At 46.3% G+C, this 17,656-nt stretch overlaps 1 protein-coding gene across 8 annotated transcripts in view; it reads left to right on the top strand.

Annotated features, from left to right (window-relative positions):
* Nucleotides 1-17,656, top strand: part of PDZD2 (PDZ domain containing 2) — a 194,379-nt gene that overhangs the window by 128,109 nt on the left and 48,614 nt on the right. For 7 of the 8 annotated variants that reach the window (XM_004937164.4, XM_046905544.1, XM_424994.7 and 4 more), the window contains 3 exons: nt 1,162-1,558; nt 14,668-14,810; nt 15,842-15,974. In XM_004937164.4, coding sequence (XP_004937221.2) covers nt 1,162-1,558; nt 14,668-14,810; nt 15,842-15,974 — 673 coding nt within the window. The remainder of the gene's footprint in view (nt 1-1,161; nt 1,559-14,667; nt 14,811-15,841; nt 15,975-17,656) is intronic. The other variant, XM_004937166.4, reaches the window with a different exon arrangement.

Genomic DNA, 17,656 nt, shown 5'->3' with positions numbered 1-17,656 from the left:
AAGTGCTGGGTTATTTTCTCTTAGGACCTGTTATGGTTTAACTCCACACCTATTTTCTCATCTCCTCTGATAGCTGTAGGCTCACCAACTGCTCTGTGTTAGTGGAAAGTTTATTGCAGCTGCAGCAGAGGGTTATTTGATGCTCTGGGAAATTCTTGCCACTATCGCTAGTAAGAAAGGCAGTGGAGTTTTTGGGTCTAAATTAATGTGAAAGGGCACATACAAACCTGTTAAATACGCATTCCAGCTTGTTTGTGCTCCTCGTTGGTCACACCCTTGGCTGAAAACCCAAATATTTCAAGAATTTGGGTTGAGGTACATGCTTTCCCAAAAGAGGCATGAAGTTGGATTCCCCTTTTGCATCGATGGGTGCAGTTTCTTTAAGGTCACCGAGTATTTGAAGCAGAAATGTCGTTTCCTCCAAGGCACGTTCAAAGCCTTTGGGAGGGAAGGTGATGGTGCAGTATGGGGACCTGATGGCTGCTCCATGCACAGCAGCGATGACTTAGCTCCTGCTTTGGTTGGAGTGTGCCTGCTGTAAAGGAAACATTCTCATTCATGGGAGCTGGAGTGCATTGTAGTGCCATGCTTTGCTGTTCTGAGGCCACTGGCTCTGCCTGTGCTTATCCCTGTGGCTGATTTGTTCCCCTGAGGCCCTGAAGGCCCATGGGTGTGCTGGAGCAGAAGATGAGTTTTACTAAGGAGACTTATTTCAGATGCAAATGCTCTGTGGGCTGCAGTGCAGAGGAAACTTCACTGTTTTTAACTTTCCAGAATTTATTTATTTATATTTATCCCCCAACCCCCACCACCCCCCTCACTGGAAACACTCTCTGTTTTGCTTTGCGTGCTCTGCCATTTTGTGTTCCTGTGCCGTGGATCTGGAGGTCAAGGTGGTGGGAATCCCTTTGGTAGCATTACCAGTTGTTCTGTTACTGCTGCCTGAGCACCTGATGGGGCTGTTGGGAGGCAGCACTCAGATCTCTGCATGTCAGTGCAAACTCCCAATACCAAAAGGAGCTTCTGCAGATGCTTCGAGGTATCCCGATGTGTCCCCACTCTGAATGCAGCTGTGCTGCCCAGAAGGTCACGCAGGCATCACGATGTCAGGGCAGGATGTGGGGTGAGCCGTTGGTAACGCATGCACCTCTTTCCTTGCAGTTACCTGGCCGAGCAGTGCTGGAATGGCGGCTTCGTCTACCTGATCATGTTGCGCCGCATCAAGCGCAAAGCTCCTCTTCCTCCCTCCAACGGCAACAACAGCAACAGCTGTGACCCCAAAGCCAAGCCCAGCCCTGAACCTGCTGACAGAGCAGCTCAGAATGGGAAGAGGACCAGGAAGTTTGGAGTTATCACGAGGACACCAGGCAGCAAGGAGAGCAAAGAAAAGCCAGAGCACGGGAACGGGCACTGCACTCCAATGGAGGTGGAGGTGGCTCAGCCGGAGGCCCCTGAAGCAGAAGTTAATGTTGAGGAGCAGCTGCACAGCACCAGGGGACAGCACCGGTCACGGCTGTCAGAGGGCAGCGTGATGGACATCGTTGATCAATCAGCCCAGGTAGGTCTGCTTTGGGGTTTTGCGGAGAAGCAAGCAAGTCTTCTGATGTGCAAGAGGAGAAAGGGAACTTCTAGAGTGATTTCACAGATTTCAGTGCACCGTCCTGAAATGTGACAACCTAATCTGCTGGGATGCTGAGTTGCAGGCATCGTGTACAAAACCAGGGGGCAGGAGGGTTTGAGAATTAGGTAGTAACTGTGAGGAATTTTTGCCATGTTCCATCTGTTGTGAAAGAGCAGATTGTTATTTCTTAGACTTGTCAGTGTTGGCTTCAGGAACTCTTTTGTTGGAACAAGTGTTGACCTGAAGGCACTGAGGCGAGAGGGGTCAGTGGAAGATGTTCATTTTGACCTTTGAGGCTTCATGTCTGAGTTTGGTGGGACCTTAAAGCTTCTGTTAAAACTGGAATGGAAGTTTCCATTCTTGAAGGGAAAGGGAATCAGCACCAGACGTTGGTGCAATTATTAGCATTACAAAACTTGTTTGGAAAGTGCTTGGGAGCCACATGGAAGCTGCCGTGAGTTTTGCTCCAAGTTGATGGGATGGATGATTTGTTAATGTTTGGGACGGCAGTGGGCTCAGGGCTTTCATTGCATCTCTCTTCACCCTAATGGAGATCTTGGGGTTTGCCTGGCTAGAATTGCAGCATTGCTGAGTGGAGAATAATAACCCAAGCCTTGATCGGGTTTCAGTATGCATCTATCACCAGAAGAGCTGTCTGCCAATTCTTTTCAGAGACACTGATAACATAAACAGATGAACGCTGCTGTGCTGGGCTCAGGGCTTGCTGCAGCAGCTGCATTTGGTTTTAAGACTTCAAAGCTGGTAATGAAGCAGTGTGAGAGGACATCTCATTCCTGATGTCTGCTGGGGAAAGCATTGGTTTAAACATATCTTCTGAATTGGTACTCCCCAGTAATAGTGCAGAGCAATGGTGGTTGTCAGATTAAGCTAACTTAACTTAAAAGGCATTGGAGGGGACTAATCCAATTTTTTTTAAGTGCTAGTCTTAAAGAAATGTAATTGAGAAAACCTATTCTTCCCATCAGTGGGACACATTTGATTTCATGGTAGAGAAGGTAGGCAGGGAGGAGAAGGTGTTTATGTACCATTTTTGAAAGCCTCATAATTGCTGTCTGTAAAACCCTTCCAAAGGAAAGCAGTAGAAGTTTATAAATAAATAAATCCAGCCCATCAGTCTTATGAAGGCTCCAGTTCATATAAAAACTTTAGGAAGTTCTTATATTTTCAGGAATCTGTTCTGGAGATGTCTAACTAAACATGTTATAAATGAAGATGGTCAGAGTGTGTTTTGAGGAAGTCAAGCACCATATATGAAGAAACTCTTGATCTAGAGCCATTTCTTGCTGGTATTACCTTGATGTTTTGAGTCACTGTGGTCCAACAAGTGTATTATTAAATTCATAATGTACATGTGTCAATGCGAGCCATAAATGAGTTCTTAATGCAAAGCGCATATAAGGTGGCTTTGTAAAATATAAAAGCTTAGTTTAGTCACTGGAAATCTAAGAGCTATAATCTGTTCTGTTGTGGTGTATCTGTCACAGAGCCTGTTGGGAGGCACAGTCATTTAGCAAAATTGCTTCTCTCTCTCTCTCTCTCTCTCTCTGTCTCTTAATTTTTCCCCACTTAATGTTTTGCTCAGAGATATGACCTCTGTATGTGTCAGTATTAATTACATTTTCCTAACATCTGAATGTGGAGAATTGTAAGTAGTTGAGCCTGAATGGCATGCCCTGAACAGCCTTTGCTTTTTGAAAACAAGCAGACCTTACAGATGCCCATCACTTCAGCAGCTGTGTTGAACTGTTGTCAGCTTCGTAATAAATGGTAAATAGAGACAGTGGATGAAATTTTCAAAAGTTTTTGAGTTCTATTGAGAGAAAACAAAACAGTTAAAGAAAATAACGACAACCAAAGGATGAGGACACTTGGAAGCCTCAAATGTCACTTAAAGCTGCATTTCCAAAGCATGACCTGGCGCTCAGGCATTTGAGATCCAGTCCTGTCGGGAGTCTTTTGAAAACAGCATCCAGAACAGAGTGTCAGAAGTTGCAGCCTCCTTCCAGGCTTCAAAGCACAAGCCAAACCTTTCACAGCCTTGGGATGAGTTATCTCTTCCCGGACAGGGACAGGGTGCATTGGCAGGGCACCCTCTCTATGGGGAAAACCAGCCCATCCCCTCTGCCTGCGCGGTGCTTGCCGTCTCCTCCATGCACTGGCTAATGGAATATCCAGAGCTGTCAGCCCAGCACCTTTGGGGAGCAGTATATTCACTGTGTGTCAGTGAGAGACGCCTTGCAGCAGGCTGGAGGTCAGCTGCGGGTGGGAGGAAAGGCTTTGAGAAGGAGCTGCAGCACCTGCGTGGCTGCAGGAGGACCCCTCTGATCTTCCCTCCTCTCCTTCCCCTCCCCAGCCCCAGGATGCAGATGGAAGAATTACGGTGCTGGAATCTTGGCTCCAGGAAATTCCCTTTTTCTCCCTTTAGGAAGTTCATTTGAAGTTAAAGCAACCAGAATGCAGGGGAGAAGAGGTTGGAGTAAGTCTGCTTGTCTTCAGCTGTTGCTCTGCTGAACCCAGAGGTCAGCTCGTGGCCTTGCAGATGTTGTGCCAGGAGTGCTTTTGAGGCGGCCACGTGCCTTGGGTGTTGTTAGCTTTCCTCTCCCACAAGCTCGGTGTTTTTCTCTTGTTTTGTCACAGCGTGCTGCTAATAACAGCAGTGCTGAATTGTAAAATGAGAGCTGAGACGAAAACTGTTTGTCAGATGAACCTGCCAGGAGATTCCAGTGCTACTGGTTCATATGCATGTGTCAGTCCCCTTCAGGCTTGCTTTCATCTCCGGGATCTTGGTCTGTCTCTCCTGTGCACTTGGCATTGCTATTGCTATGTATAAACAAATCTGCTAGACTGTTTGTTGGTATGTAACCTCAATAAATATTGTACCTATCAATTAGCAGTCAGCATCTGATGTTTACAGGTGGTTAAGTTATGCTGCAGTATTTTTAGAATGAACCTGAATGCCCCTTAAAAATGTGCAGATTCAAAGCTGCAGGGCTCTGTCTGCCTGGCAGGAAGATCTCAGAGGCCTGGAAACCAGATCTGACCTTGGAAAGGGCCCAGGGAGTCGTGCACGGTGATTTAAAAACAGGCAATCTCTGAGCCGGAGTAATGACCCATCACATCCTGGGGAGATCTGGGAGCTTAAACGCAGAAATCAAAGTTTGCTTCTTTTATTCAGTGGCTTGAAACCGGGTGGTGTTTTCTAGGCTGGTAATTACAAAGGCAAGGATGTAAGACGAGTATGGGAGGGGCTGGGGAATGATAAAGAAAAGGAAACAGGAGGTTTCCTCACAAGATACCAATTTTGTGGTTTCGCTGTGTTTACTGGGAAGACAAAATCCCTTGATTTTGTTCTCTGTTTCTCTGTCACAGTTGTTTTGGAAGAGGTGTGGACTGTTTTCTCAGCTGCTCAGAACTGAGGAGTGCTGAGTTGTTGTCAGATGGGGACCAGAGGTGTGACCTTGGGATTGTGAGGAGCCAGAGTACCACGGCAGTGAACATGGTTTTTAAAGGGCATTGCATTGAATCAGGTCTCCTGGCATGACTGTTGAGGCTTTCGTCAAAGACCAGAAGTTTGGCTGGTGATGGAATGTGCCAGAGCACAAACTGCTGCCTTTCCTTCCTCCTGCCCCAACAAGATGCTTTGGGAAATCCTCACTGGCTCAAAAGAAAACCAAAGATTCTTCCAGAAGCCTCTTAAATTTAAGCTTCTGCATTAGTAAAGGACTGAAATCCAGATCCAAACATAGCAGTTCTCATTAGACAATATGTGGAGGAGACTGGGTGGCACGGAGATGCTCTCACGGTGAAGGCAAGCAGGTGAGAGGGGCTGGGGTCTGTGTCTGGGCACTTTGCTGCAGCAAGCACATGGCATGGGAACAGAGCTGCCACGTGCGTCCTGCATGGAGAGCAGTCAGCATCTGCTGGCCCTATAAAGTGTATTTTGTGTCTTTGTGAGGTCAGCTTACTAGCTATTAAAAAGGGGGGTGAGGGAGGGCTGTGTATTAATGCTGAGTCTCAGAGTGGTTTTTGGGGATGTGAGATTTGCAGCACAGCAGCACTTTGACACTGTGGATGACAAAGGCTCTGTGTTGCTCACCCACAATATTCAGCAGTGAGTTCCAGCTATGGAGCAGCACGTGCAGCCAATTTTGCTGCATTATGGACCAGTTGGGCCTGTCTTAAGTAAACCATAATTCTCCCTGTACTCCTGAGTGTATGTACAGGTGCACGTGGGTGTGTGTGTGCACCTACAAGACCAGTCAGGAGTCTGCCAAGGAGTACTTGCATTTGTACCACCTCAGGTGAGCAGTGCTTGACTACACTTAATGAGAAAGTCGTCTTTGTTCCATCCCATTACTGCTTGCTTATTAAGATGGTCTGTCTCAGGAAAGGTGGAATGCTTTTGTATTGGATGTTGCTTTGCAGTTAGGGAAGGCTGACAGCTTTCTGTAGCAATATTTACCAATCAATGCTGGTAAATGTCAGCCTTACCTTGCATTTTGGCTAGTGTAAAATGTCTCCTATCTTGCCAAGCAGAAGAATAAGGCTAATGGCACGTTACAGGAATCAAAACATGAGACTTGACACACTGTACCTACTTTAAGGGTTTTCCTGTTGTTCAAATGTGATGGGAAGAAAAATTGTCAACCATCTGCTGTACCAAAATGCAAACCTTGCTGCGAGTAGGATACTTTCAAGGGTAAGCAGTGACAGCTTCACTGAACTTGGGTAGCTGAGTTGCTTTGCATCAACTTCTTTTTGTCAGCATAAGCACTGATTATTATTTCATCAAGGTTTCTTATTGCACTGTTGTATGGTACACATTTTAGAGATAGAATACTCCAGTTTTTGTTCCTGTTGCAGACACCTTTAGACGTGCACGGGCCTTTATAAGAATCCGTTTCTGTTCTTAACGTCTTTTTATCCTCTGTGTTTGCTTCCATCTTTCATTAACGTGAATCCTGGGGCTATCTACTGTCTTGAAGTTCTAATTTGCACTGTGATAAGCGTGTCTTTCCTCTCTCTTGCCTGTTTTGGGTTGTAAACTCTCTCAGGGACAAGCGCTGTCTTTTAATTGCAGCTGCACAGCACTGACAAAACTTGGCCTTGATTTTGCTTGGAGTTTTAGGAAGCGCTTTTATGTAACTAGTACTGATGCTACAGTTCATTTATTTTTGCTGCCAGATATGCTCCACCTTGCCATAAAGCAGCCGTCGTCACAACTTTCTGGGATAAGTTGCCCTTGCTGTCACATTTCTCAACTGATGGAAGGTCTTGCCTTTCTTTGCTGTGATTTAAGCGATAGCAATGGCTGGGCTAACTGTAGATTTTAATTTTAAGTAGCAATATGTTCATTTATTCTCTGTTTGAATTGAATTTTCCGAAGGCTTAGGGCAGGGTTGTGTGCAGAGATAGTACGGTAATGGGTAAGTTGTAATGAATTAGCTTAAATGTGTCATCGTGAGAAGGCATCCTCTCTGTTACCAATGAACTGCCTGCAGAGACATCAGGGATGCACAGGGCTGTGCCACAGGAGCTCTCAGCTGAGATTTGTGCTCTGCTATAGCAAACTGTAGGAGAGAGCAGCACTATAAAACATCTCCCACCCATCCAGAAGGTGTTTTTTTTCACTTTGTATACGGTATGATTGATACAGCAAATCTGTAACTGGAACGCAAAGGAATGGCTGTAGCTGAACGTTTAAGTTCACACCATTTGATGTTTTAATCATTACGTGTGAGTGTTTGAAACCAAGTGGACATGCCTAAAAATAGAGCGTGCTGTTTGCTCAGTGCTGCAGTGTTTCAGGTGTAAGTTGTGATTACAGATCTGCATATGCTTAATTTTTGAGTCAGGGAGCTGAAACCACTTAGTGAACCCAAAGATTCCTGACACCAACAGATGAAAAACAGTCCCCAAGACAGACTCTGCTTTGGCTGACATGGGGACCACGGTGACTTACTCCAGCATAGGCTTTAATCTACTGCAGTCAGCAAGGATTTTTTTCTGGGAAGCTTCAAACCAATCCACCATTCCCAATGGCCCAACAGCAACAGATTGAGACTCAGTGAGATACTTGAGGGAATGCAGACACACTGTAGACCTTAAGAGCCTAAGCTCTCCAGGGGCATTTGCTGTGCTGAACTACATCCCCTCTTCCCCCCCCCCCCCCCTCCCCCAAATTGGGAATAGCTGCAAAATCTTTTGACTGATCTTGCAAGGAAGCTCCAGGGATGTGGAGAGGGGAACAGCACAGGGAGGTGTAACCCAGATGGTGATGGCTCAGGATGAGAAATGTCTCCAGCAGATTTTTGCAAGGGGCGATTATGTACTTCAGGTGCATGCAATGGCTGATAAAATGTTTAAAGTCCTTGCCAAGGAAATGATGTCAACAACTAGTCTGTCTCTGGAGATGCACCCCTGTGGGTTGTTCTGCTTAAAACTGCGGAGTTTTCATCCTCTCATCTGTGATGCCTATTTTGTGTATTTTAATTGTGTGTTTGTATTTGGAGGAGTGTAGGATTTTACTTTCCGCTCTTCTCCAGGCTTTATTCCCTAGGATGCTTCTCTCTCCAGGGCAAGGTACTCGCATTTCAGTCGATGGATGCTAAGCCATTTGCCCAATCAAAAAAAACCTGTTGAATCAGAAATAGACACTTAAATGGATTCGCAGTTGCGTCTGTGCTCTCAGATCTGACCTGTTTTGAGGACATGGAAAGTTCACATGGTCAACATTGTATAATTCAGAATGAGGGCTATGAGTTTGATTTTTTTCTTTCTCCACTTTTGAGAGGTTTAGGAGACACCCAGAGGCACTGAGTGGCTTGTGTCAACTGGAGGCAGAAGCCTTCGCTGGTTCCAGTGCTAAGAAATATCTCCAGCACTAGGAACTTTTCACAGACAGTAGGGACGGGCAAGGAACTTGTGCCTTGGAATAACACTGTGGTAAAGTACTGTAGATGCTTTTCTTTTCCTCCCCTTTTGATTTGTTTTGGTGTTGTTTAGCTTGCCTGTACAACAGTGAAAACCCGAGGTAGCAGATGAAAGCAGGAATCCTGCTGTTAGATCAGCTTTATCAACATCCTGGTAAGACCAGATGAAAACTATACTCATTATCCACTAATGAAATAATTGCTTTGTTAAGAATCTGCAAAAATCAGATTTTGGCATGATTCTGTGATTGAGTCATTCACACTAGTGTGTCTGTGATGTAAGAGTGATAGCTTTTGACTGCATCTTGACAGCAACACATTGGAGCTAATCACCCGGCATGTGATCACCAAGGTAAATGCAGCAGCCAGCCATCTGCATCTGCCCCATGTCTGCTGGGGAATGGGCTGGTGGGAGCAGGCAGCATTTGACACAAGGTAGGCATCCAAGAGAGGAGCTTTTCATCTGTCCCTGTGTTCATCTGGGGTGTTCTGGGGAGTGAAGGCTGCTATTTACACCCCAGCATAGCTCCCTGTCCCTGTAGGCTAGGCTGTTTGGTAGTGCTGATGCTGATCTGAACATGGTGCCCTGGCTGTGTGTTTTTATGTGGGAAATATTGCTGGTTTTCAGGTGCGTGCCGTCAGCACTTTGGTTGCCAGCTCCCATCAAATCCATTGCAGTCAGTTTTTCAAGGCATAAATCTTAAAACTTTCTCTTAAACCTCAAGTTTCCAAAAACAGCTTCATGGCCAGCAAGGAGGAGTTTACTGTTAGCTTCTGCTGCTGGGGTGGTCCTGTGAGGTCACCAGGTGGGAGCTGGTCGTGCACAGGCAGCAAATCCTGTCATGGTACCAGCAGGGCAGGTAGGTGTCCCATGGGCATGTTGGTAGATGTCTACATGGGATGCAGGATCTGGCAAGGTTGATGTGTGCATGTCCGGTGTGCTGAGACGCCCTTACTGCTGTTCTCAGCCTGGCTTATCCTGGGTTTTGCTTGAAAACTATTACTTATTTATGCAAAAATCATTGCTGCTGTGACAGAAAGTGCTTTTTGTAGACAACTATTTTACATTTTCCATTTTGCTGTCTGCCTTTTTAACTACTTACTGCGTTTCTGTTTTCCATTTGTTTACACCTTGCTCCTGCCAAGCTTTTCTTTAATATAACATTTCAAAGCGATCTTTCCTTTGTATATTCAGATTTGCAACTTGTTGAACACCACACAGTAGAAATCAGTCAAGCCCCTTTTAAACTCCCCTGCAATTAGCTGGTGAAAGACGGGTTGGGAAGAGCGGCTCTGACACATCTCATTTATTTATTTATTTTGCACGCAGAGGGGAAAAACGTTCCTTTTTGTTTTATTAATGACGTGCTTATGAAATCGAGCGTTTGATGGTATGCACTCGGAGCAGGCGTAACGCAAGCTTCCCCACATCTGTAGCAGGCTGGTTTGCTCCAGATGTAGGCTTGCTCTGAACAGAGGCTGCCTTGCGTACAATGGTGGAGAAAGGCAGCCTGCGGGGAGCAACTTGAGATGCCGGCTTGATTCTCTATGCTCATTTGCGGTCTGTTACATAAGATGACCCATTTTTTTCTTGCTCGCCATTAATCCAAGTGGAATATTCATACCATCTTAAAAAACATCTTAATTATTTGTAGCTTGTGCACTTTGATCATCTGCAAGAGGGAAGATCTGATCCAAGGCGCTGCCTGCTTGCCAGAGCCGAGTTAGGAGGAAAACTGAGTCACCTAAGAGTGATGTAACTGCAGAGAATAAAAAACAGCCATTAGCCAAACTCAGCCTCTCTCACTTGACCATTTGTGCTTCTCACAGAGAATGGTAGGGGTTGGAAGGCATCTCTGGAGATCATCTGTTCCACACTCCTGCTGAAGCAGGTTCCCTAGAGTACCTGGCACAGGAAAGCATCCAGGTGGCTATTGAATATCTCCAGAGGAGGCTCAGTAGCTTCTCTGGACAGCCTGTTCCAGTGCTCTGTCACTGTCGAAGTGAAGAAGTTCTTTCTCATGTTCATATGGAACTTCCTGTGTTCCATTTCATGCCCATTGCCCCTTGCTCTGTCGCTGGGCACTGCCAAAGAGAGCCTGGCTCTTTTCGACCAACCTCTTGACCACTGCCCTTTAGATATTTGCAAGTGTTGGTAAGATCATAGAATCATGAAGGTTGGAAAAGACCATTTGGGTCATCTAGTCCAACCATCAGTCCATCCCCACCATGCTCAATAATCATGTCCCTCAGTGCCATATCTCCACGATTCTTAGAATCACAGAATCACCACGGTTGGAAAAGACCTCTAAGATCATCAGGTCCAACATACGCCTACCACCAATATTTCCTACTAAACCATGTCCCTCACTACAACACCTAAACATTTCATGAACACCTCCAGCGTTGGTGAGTCCACCACCTCCCTGAGCAGTCTGTTCCAGTATCTCAGCACTGTTTTTGAGAAGAAAATGTTTGTCCATGGTGTCCACACAGCTCTCCTAGTGTGAGGAGTAGCTCTGCTGCTGCTCAGGCACTGTGGGATGGATCTCAGCAGAACTAATATTGCCTTCCATAAGACGGGGAAAAAATCTCTAAAAGAAATTTTGGCTTCTCCTTCCTTTGACAATTTCCAGAGTGAGTGTGGAAATCTCTGAGTGTGCCTCCTGGCCATATCTCAGGTGAACTGCATGGTTGTCTGTGGCTTGTGACATCAGCCTGCCAGGTCCAGCTCACCTTTCCACCTCCCTTCACAGGTGCTGAGCATCTTTGTCTTGACCTGAGTTTGTTTAAGGGTAGTTAAGGAGAATTGAATTGGTCTCCTTATTCTTGAGAGTAGTGAGAAGAGGCTGTTGTTGGTTCTTGCTGAGGATATCTGCAGTCTGACGTGCCTCCCTGGACCCACAGCAACTCTCTGTACTGTGGGCATGAAATACTCTTTCACAGATTGCTGTGGATGTATGTGTGAAGATTTATTGTGTCACTCATGAACTAAACCATGGGGATTATTCTGAACCATTTATAAATGAAGCTATGGGGATTTTTCTGGGCAGATAGAAAAGTTTGGACGTTAGTAGGGGTGTGAGACTGGCAGCAACCCGTGTTGTGCAGCCCATCAGAGGAGGCCATCCTGCAGTTAAAGACTCCCTCCTCTGGGCAGGATTTGGCAGGCTCCAAGGGCTGTGACATCAGACCTGCAGACAGCCAAATCTAACCACAACTGGAGCTTTCCTTGGGTGTCGTAAGTCTGTGGAGCTGAGTGAATGTGGCACAATCTTAGCCCTCATCTGAAGTCTGAGTGAGCGTAGTCTTCTTGTTTAGGAAGAAATGCTTGAAAATAGGATCTTTAAAAGATTTCAAAGTGGAAGACCTAGAATGCATCGCTCTGCTTTTTGAATTCTATTTAAAACATTTAGGGCTTGTGCTGTTGAATGTGGGTTTCTCCAAGAACTCAAGGAAACTGTTTTTTAAGTCAAATTTAAATGCGTTTAAGAATCCTTGGCCTGGAGCTTTACTTGCAAAGCTCTTCTGTGATGCAGCCACAGAAGGTGCCTGATGGAAGCAGCAGCATTTCCCAGCTGGCAGTGGAGCGTTCCATGCTGCTCTGTGCAGGAGTAGAGCGCCTATGTGGAAAGGGAAGGGGGCTCTGTGGAACACCCCCTTTCTCTAAGAAGACTCACCCAAACGCTAGGAAATCCGTCTTTCAGTGCTCGGCTTTAAAAAGTCAAAGATATGTGGGTACTGCTGGGGTTGACTGAACAGCTGTGGATGTTCTACAAAGGGAGAACAGTCAGCAGACATGGTTCTTAGTGCCACTGACTTGTGACTTCAAAATGAGCGAAATAAATACGTATTTGGGTATGTGCTGGGCTGAGGTGTTGTCTGCAGCACGGCTGTGCTCTGCCAGCCCTGCTCAGGCTGAGTAATGAGCTGTTTTGCAGGTGGTTTTGATTTCAATGGGACTTGAAGGGGAGTAAGAGCAGCGGAGCCTCACCACTTGCTTCTGTGAAGTCTTGTGCCATATGAATGAGTATTAGAGAGTGGGTCAGTGGAGAGTGAATTTGGGGTTTTTTTTTAGCATGTGATAGTGAGAAGTGCTGAGGAATGCAGGCTGGGTGCTGCGTGGTGTGGGCCTTTGCATAACCAGCATTCCAAAATGCTTTTGCAAATCATTAGAAACAGTGTAATGGCTGTATTGTTAGGCTTTATCAAAGAGTTTGCTTCTGAACGGGGTTTAACAAGCGGTCAGCCAGAGCAGCATCCTGGATGGGCATCGTTTTGGCTGGGGGAAGGAGGGATGTGACACATCTGATGTTCATTATGGGTGCGGGGCATATTATAGCAATAAAATCTCTCTGGAGTATTGTCAGGCTTTGGCTTAGTTCTGTTTTTTGGGTTTTTGTTGTTGTTGTTGTTTGTTTTTGAGCACATAAATACAACTGACTCTTGCCCCTGCGTTTAACACGATGTTTTGTCTATCTTGGTAATCTGTCTCAAGGTATTTGCTGTCCTTACATGCCCTGTTACTCAACTGGGACCGGGCTTTTATCAGTGCCTTCAGCATCCTAGTTAAACCTGCTGGGATATTGCTCATGTGCACTGCTGTCAAGTTAACAAATTACCCACAGGTGTCTATGTTTCCAGGATCAGACTTTTGCCTTACGTCTCAAAACACCAGGTTGGTTTTTCCTGTTTCTCATACCTGTGGTCTCGGGGCTGTATAACCTTTATCTCCTGTTTTTCTCTTTGTTCTTAGATACTGGTTTAGATACTCAAGATAATATTTTTCCTGTGTCTGAAAAACTCGCATTGCATTTAAAAGTTTCAACATAGGTCCCCAGTGGTCAGGTTAAAAAAAAAAAAAAAAAAAAGAAGCAGCACATTTTCTTCCCTTAATATAGGCTCAGATAAACAACGTTGGCCTAAAATCTGCAAGTCGCTGCCACAAACCTTAGGCTCACTGATATATTTAGCAGTTCCACTCCTCGGAAACAAACAGCAATTTCTATGTGCCCTTCACAGTTTGGCATGAAATTTTAATCATCTCCACTGCTTGGGTGTTTGTGTGCTGCAGGAACATTGCCTGTGTGCAGCACAGGCCCAGTCAGAAATAGATGACCTGGTGCTGAGTGACTGTGACAAGCAGCCTGAAATCACCTCCAAACTGTGCATTTTGCTGCCTTGCAAGCTTGGAAGCTTCCTGGGATTTCTCATAATTCTGTTACTCTGATTCTTCCCCTCCCTCTGAGGGAGTCCTGGCAATTGCCTTTGCGTCTTGCTTGCTTGATTGTTTTTCTCTTGCCTTTCCTGTTCTGCTGATAGCGGCCTCTCCTGTGTTTCCTTGTGCCCAGTCCTTCCAGTAGGATGCATGGAACTAGGTTCTTGTTGTGCATTTTGTACTGCTCCAGAGATTGTAAAGCTCTGTTTTGGATTTATCATCATTTAAAATAAATAAATAAATAAAGCTGTGCTAAACATTACTCATTACCTTGCTTATATTGAAAATTTATTCTTTCTGGTGGGAAGGTCCTTACTTACAGTCCATACAACATCTGTCAAATGAGGAATATTTGATCAGCAGCTGATAATATGAGGCTGGCATTTTCTTCCCCGTGTCTCAAATGCTGCAAGCCCTGTGGAGAGGGAAATGCTGCTGCATGCTGCAAGTCTGTTCCGCACTCGTGTTCAAGGTGCCCCTTCAGCAGCGTCTTGCTTCTCAGCCCCTCACTTGCTGCAAATCCTAGGGTTTTGATGAAGGTGCTGGAGGCTGCTGTTGGCAGTGGGAACGATTGGGACGTAGAGCTGCAGCTCTGCATAGCTCAGAAAAGCTGCAAATGGGCCTGCAAGGAAACCTATACATGCTGCATCTGCTCTGTGCTCCCTCCTCCTTTTCCACCTCCTTTGCTTGGACCACAGATAACAAGGCAAAGCTCAGCAAAAAAAGAAAAAAAAAAAATAACACCCATGTGGCTTGAGCTCCACAGATGTGTGGTGATGGGCAGCAAGGCTGTACGTCGCTCCCTCCTCTACCATCCCAGCCTTCTCTCGGTGTCCAAATCCAAACTCAAGGACTCTCTGACCGTTTTCTCTCAGCGAGAAGGTTCCCGCATATGGAAGATGCACATCCTGAAGGGGACGGACGGGCTGGGCATTCAGATAACAGGAGGCAGAGGCTCGAAGCGATCCCCGCACAGCATCATCGTCACCCACGTGGAGGAGGGCGGCTCGGCACACAGGTGAGCCAGCAGCGGAGCCTTCAGGGTGCGACCCAGCATCTGAGGCCATTGCTGTTAGCCAGGGTCAGGATAGGTGCAGGTGATTTGTCCTAATGCTATGGAGACCTGCATCACTCTGTAAAGGTTAAGAAGATGAAATTTTATCTTGAAAGCTCATTTCTGTGATTGAAGTCCTCTCCCAGCATGTTTAGTCCAAGGTAAAGACAGACAAAAGGCTTGAGTTTAGTTGTAGGTCCATACCAGTGTCAGTATGTGTATGGACTTGCTGTGATTTCCTTCCAGTACTTAATGGGAGTTTATAAGCAGGTGGGAGACTGACTTTTTATATGGTCTGATAGTGGTGGGACATCGAGAAATGGCTGTAAACTAGAGGAGAGAAATTTAGGTTAGATGTTAGGAGGAAGTTCTTGACTCAGAGGACAGTGATGCCCTGGTACTGCTGCCCAGAGAGCTGTGGTGCCCCATCCCTGGATGTGCTCATGGCTGGACTAGATGGGGCCCTGGGCAGCCTGAGCTGGTGGAGGGCAGCCAACCCATGGCAGGGAGTTGGTACTGGATGATCTTTAAGATTACTTCCAGCTCAAGCCATTCTGTGATTCTCAGCCCCAGGCTCTTAATGATGGAACGTAACCCAATTAGCCTGATGGCTTGCAGGGCTTTTTTTCCCAGGTCAGTTTCTGGGAGATGGGCTTTTCCCATGGGGTCATCAGTGGGCGAGACAGACTGTGCATCCTAGGAGATTGCTCTCTCCCAGCCCTGCCTCTCTGATGGTGAGATGTGGGGCTCACTGCTGCTTCCCATCCATCTCCAGTGGGGCACAGAGTGTGTCTGAGAGCACTCATCCCTGCAGGCAGAGTGAAATGGCGCTGAGTATAGCAGCAGTTTCCAGAGGGCGCCTTCCTGTGCTCCCTTTCTGGTCAAACAACGCTTCACTGATCAATGCAAATTTAGCATTTCACCAAGGTCACATTTTACCCCACCAAAACCCTGCAGCGTGGCGGGAGCCCAACGTTCCCTCTCTGTTTTCACAGGGACGGCAGGCTGACGGCAGGTGACGAGCTCCTGATGATCAACGGGCAGTCACTGGTGGGGCTGTCCCACCAGGACGCCGTGGCTCTCCTGCGCTCGGCCGCTGGCATGGTGCAGCTGGTGGTCGCCAGCAAGGTACAAGCAGCACACACTACGTCCTCTCCCTGGTGTGTCCCCAAGACCTGTCATCAAGGATGTATGCATGAAAACGGCACATTTTTGAGATGGAGGCACATGTTTGCATTTGCTCCCCTAAGTTTAATGCAGTTCTACTCGGGTTGTTATCAGTAGCTGCTGTAAATCTGTGGCAAATCAGCAGGGTATAGACTACAGTAGTGATTTGCTTGTATTGTCACTGTTGTTCAATGTGCAAATGAGGCTGGGTTTAGTCATGCAGACATTACTTAAGTTTTGGCCAAAAAGCATTTTCTTAAAATATACGTAGGCTGCTAAATAAAGCAGGCTGTACTCAGCCTCGTCAGACGCTTGCCTGTGGAGCCTGTTATCTCTCTCCATATCTGTGTGCTAGAGGTCTCCTGATGATGATCCCTTGGCTTGAATTCCTTATTTTGTCCTTGTTAATAGCTTGGAGCAAAGCTCTCACAGATAAAGCAGCATGAAATTTCAGGGGAATGAGAGTGGAATTCATTTATTAGGAGGGCTCTCAGTTTTGCTTTTTTGAGATCAAGGGAATATTACACAATATTTTTGCTTTGTTTAAGGAAATCCTCTCCGCCCCAGTTTGCGCATTCCCCTAGACCACAGCCTGGTGCTCCCTGTCTTGGGTTGAGACTAGTTCCCAAAATGCTTAGGATCTCAGAGAGGACAAAATGACCACTGAGGTGATGGAGGGACCACTGAGGCAGGAGGGGTGGCCACGGGGACCACTCTTGTTATCCCAGCCAACCTGCTGCAGATTTACATCAGCTTCATTTCTGAGTGCTCTTTTGGCTTCCTAAAGAGGCTTTTTGTTTCTCGTCTTGGTCAAGAAGAGGCTCTGTTCCACCATGTTAAAAGTGAGGAGCCTGTAATGTTTAATTTAGACGGTGAACTTCATTGAAGACCTTCTGTAGGCTCCCAGCATGATAGTAGCCCCACCAGTGTTTATTCTGGAAACAACATGCTTTGATCTGGAATAGGTACGTTTTGTACTTCATTTGGACAGCTGGAATCTCTGCCAAAACGCAAGGCGTTAGCCTGCATAAAACTGTCCTGAAAATTATTTGCTTGCTCATGGAGTGACTGCATCAAAATAATCCCTGTGAAAAAACCTTACAGATTAAAATTTCATGTAGAAAGGCATATATAGGTGAAGTGTTCTCCAGCAGATTCCTTTGGCTGCTGTTTGTTGGTATGGGAAAGCGGCCCTACAGTTTGGCATGCTGAGCACTTCAAACACAGGATTTCCTTCGAAAGCAATAAAACAAGAGCCTGTCTTACTACTGCCTTCAGCTGGTGCACATGTTTACCTCCCAGAAAAGGTGCCAAAGCCAGGGGAACATCTCCTGAAGCACCTGGACTGCGTAGGTAGAGGCTTATGAGATCAGTTCTCCCAAGCAGCGCTGTTGGTTTGTTGCCTTGGTGCATTTGGATAGGCATACATGTGAAGGCGTGAGATATGGGACACAGTGACATGAGTAATGAGCCTGCAAGCTCTGCGTCTGCTTGCCGTGACTTTTAATGAACTCAGGTGGAGAGGGAGGAGCAGACTGCTGGGGGAGCATTTATTTTAAATTCTCCTTTATGCAATCTGATTGTTTCAGGTGTTCATTGGCCTGTGTTTACTCCGTGTGCACGTTAACACCAGAGCTGCTGTC

Source organism: Gallus gallus, chromosome Z (genome assembly GCF_016699485.2).
Source record: "Gallus gallus isolate bGalGal1 chromosome Z, bGalGal1.mat.broiler.GRCg7b, whole genome shotgun sequence".
Classification (NCBI taxonomy): Eukaryota; Metazoa; Chordata; class Aves; order Galliformes; family Phasianidae; genus Gallus; species Gallus gallus.
The sequence above is the reverse complement of the archived record's forward strand: the minus strand, read 5'-3'. Positions and strand labels throughout refer to the sequence as shown.